The sequence below is a fragment of the Corapipo altera genome, unplaced genomic scaffold (genome assembly GCF_003945725.1).
Source record: "Corapipo altera isolate COAL_440 unplaced genomic scaffold, ASM394572v1 58781, whole genome shotgun sequence".
Lineage (NCBI taxonomy): Eukaryota > Metazoa > Chordata > Aves > Passeriformes > Pipridae > Corapipo > Corapipo altera.
Window position 1 is genome coordinate 1 of NW_020889008.1, and position 2,444 is coordinate 2,444.

Genomic DNA, 2,444 nt, shown 5'->3' on the forward strand with positions numbered 1-2,444 from the left:
CCCCGCCCCCGGGGCTGATGGGAAACAACCCCCCCCCCCCCCCCCGGGGGGGGTCCCACCTTCACCCCCCCCCCGAGATGACGTAATGGATGCATGTGACGTCATCAGCCGCGGGGGGGGGCGCCTCAAAAATCACGGGGGGGCCACGCCCCTTTATTTGGGGAATTTGGGGACACCCCCCAGCAAGAATAAAGGGGGGGGACACACTTTCCAGACCCCTAATTTTGGGGGGGGGACACACGTTTTTATTGGGGTATAACCAGGATGGGGGGGGAATTTGGGGGACCCTCCCAAAAAGGAATAAAATGGGGGGACACACCCACACTCCAGACCCCCAATTTTGGGGGGGGGGGGGGGAATTTGGGGGACCCCCCCAAAAAGGAATAAAAGGAGGGACACACCCACACTCCAGATCCCCAATTTTGGGGGGGGACACACACTTTTACTGGGGTACAACCAGGATGGGGGGGGACTTTGGGGACCCCCCTAAAAGGAATAAAAGGAGGGGGAACTTCCAGACCCCTAATTTTTGGGGGACACAGTTTTACTGGGGTACAATCAGGATGGGGGGGGAATTTGGGGGACCCCCCAAAAAAGAATAAAAGGAGGGACACACCCACACCTAGACCCCCAATTTTTGGGGGGGACACACCTTTTTATTGGGGTAAAACCAGGGGGGGGGGGGAATTTGGGGGACCCCCCCAAAAAGGAATAAAAGGAGGGACACACCCACACTCCAGACCCCCAATTTTTTGGGGGGGGACACGTTTTTATTGAGGTACAACCAGGATGGGGAGAAATTCCCAACAGGAATAAAAGGGGGACACACCCACACTCCAAACCCCCAATTTTGGGGGGAGAAGACATGTTTTTATTGGGGTACAACCAGAATAGGGGGGGGAATTTGTGGGACCCCCCCAAAAAGGAATAAAAGGGAGGGACACACCCACACTCCAGACCCCCAATTTTGGGGTCTCCAGGCAGCCCCCCCCCTTTGAGGGGAGACACCCCAAGCTGGGGTGGGGGAACCCCCACATTTTTGGGACCATTTCCCACACTTTTGGGATCATTTCCCATACTTTTCGGATCATTTCCCACATTTTTGGGACCATTTCCCATATTTTTGAGATCATTTCCCATATTTTTGGGGTCGTTTCCCAGCCCTGCCCCCGCCGTGCCTTTGAGGGAGGGGCTGTTTTAGGGGTGTCCCTCCCCCCCCCCCCCCGGCCCTGAGCACCCCCTCGTTGTGTGGGGGGTATTTTGGGGGGGGTTTGGGGGGTTTTTTGGGGGGTCCTTAGGCCTGGATGCTGCTCTTGGTGCTGAAAGCCAGGTAATAAACCACGAGCCCGATGGCAGCGGCCACGACCTCCGTGGACACCCAGGGCCCGTTCCAGGCTCCCTGTGGGGAAAGGGGGGGTCAGAGGGGCCCCCCAAATCCCCCCCGAGCTCCCCAGACCCCCCTCATCAACCCCCAGCCCCCCCTAGGACGCCTGAACCCCCCCCCCGGGCTCTGGAATGAGGAGTCACCCTCCAAATGTGTCCCGATATCCTGGGGTGGGGTCACTAAAATTCCCTTGGGACGCCCCAAAATCCCACTGGCAATCCCTTAGAAACACTGGGACACCCCAAAATCCCCCTGTGTGCCTCCTAACGACCCCGGGACAACCCAAAATCCCAGTGCCAAACCCTTAAAATGCTGGGAAACGCTCAAAAACATTTAGAAACACCCCGAAGTCCCACTGTCTGCCTCTTAAAAATCCTGGGACACCCCAGGAAACTGGGATGCCCCAAAATCCCAGGCTCACCCCCTGAAAATCCCAGGGACACCCCAAAATCCTGCTGGCATCCCAACCCTAAAAACCCTAGGACACCCCAAAATCCCGGTGTCCCCCTCCCCGACCACCAACACGCCCCAAAAATCCCGCTTACGAACACTGGGCCACCCCAAAAACCCCACTGTCACCCCTCGAAATCCCTGCCACACCCCAAAACCGCCCTCCAGGAGGGCCCAGGACCCCCCCAAAGCCCCCGAATCCCCCCCAAAACTCCCGAATCCCCCACAAAACCCACCCTGTGATCGACGTTGACGGTGAAGAGGGGCCGGATCCGCGACACGTCCTCGTTGTTCCGCTGGGCCTGGGGGGGGGGAAAAGGGGGGGAAAAGGGGGGCTCAGGGAGGGGCTGGGACACCCCCCCGAGAGGAGGGGGCTGCTGGGGGTCCCCCCAGGAGGCAGAGGGGGGGTCCTGGGGGTGCCCACCTTGCGCAGGGCACTGTAGGACTCCTCGTCGAAGAACTTCACCTCGTAGGTGCCCGACTGGGCGTGGCGGTGCTCCAGGCTCCAGGACACCTGGGGGAGGAAGGGGGAAAAAAGGGGGGCTGAGACCCCCCCACAGAGCCCCCCCAAACTCATCTGAGCCCCCCAGGGCCCCTCCAAACCCCCCCC

At 59.9% G+C, this 2,444-nt stretch overlaps 1 protein-coding gene and 1 long non-coding RNA gene across 2 annotated transcripts; both read right to left on the bottom strand.

Annotated features, from left to right (window-relative positions):
- Positions 1-202: 202 nt before the first annotated feature.
- LOC113942122 lies at positions 203-802 on the bottom strand. Its single transcript, XR_003525846.1, has 3 exons — positions 698-802; positions 370-486; positions 203-287 (listed from the first exon to the last, which is right to left on the bottom strand). It is a non-coding gene; the product is annotated as an uncharacterized LOC113942122 (long non-coding RNA).
- A 33-nt stretch (positions 803-835) lies between these two features.
- On the bottom strand, positions 836-2,414 carry SSR4 (signal sequence receptor subunit 4). The gene is made up of 3 exons (XM_027633257.1): positions 2,259-2,414; positions 2,071-2,136; positions 836-1,399 (listed from the first exon to the last, which is right to left on the bottom strand). Exons 1-3 carry the CDS (start codon positions 2,409-2,411, stop codon positions 1,295-1,297), a joined length of 324 nt encoding a protein of 107 aa, XP_027489058.1. The 5' UTR covers positions 2,412-2,414; the 3' UTR covers positions 836-1,294.
- Between the last annotated feature and the right edge of the window lie 30 nt (positions 2,415-2,444).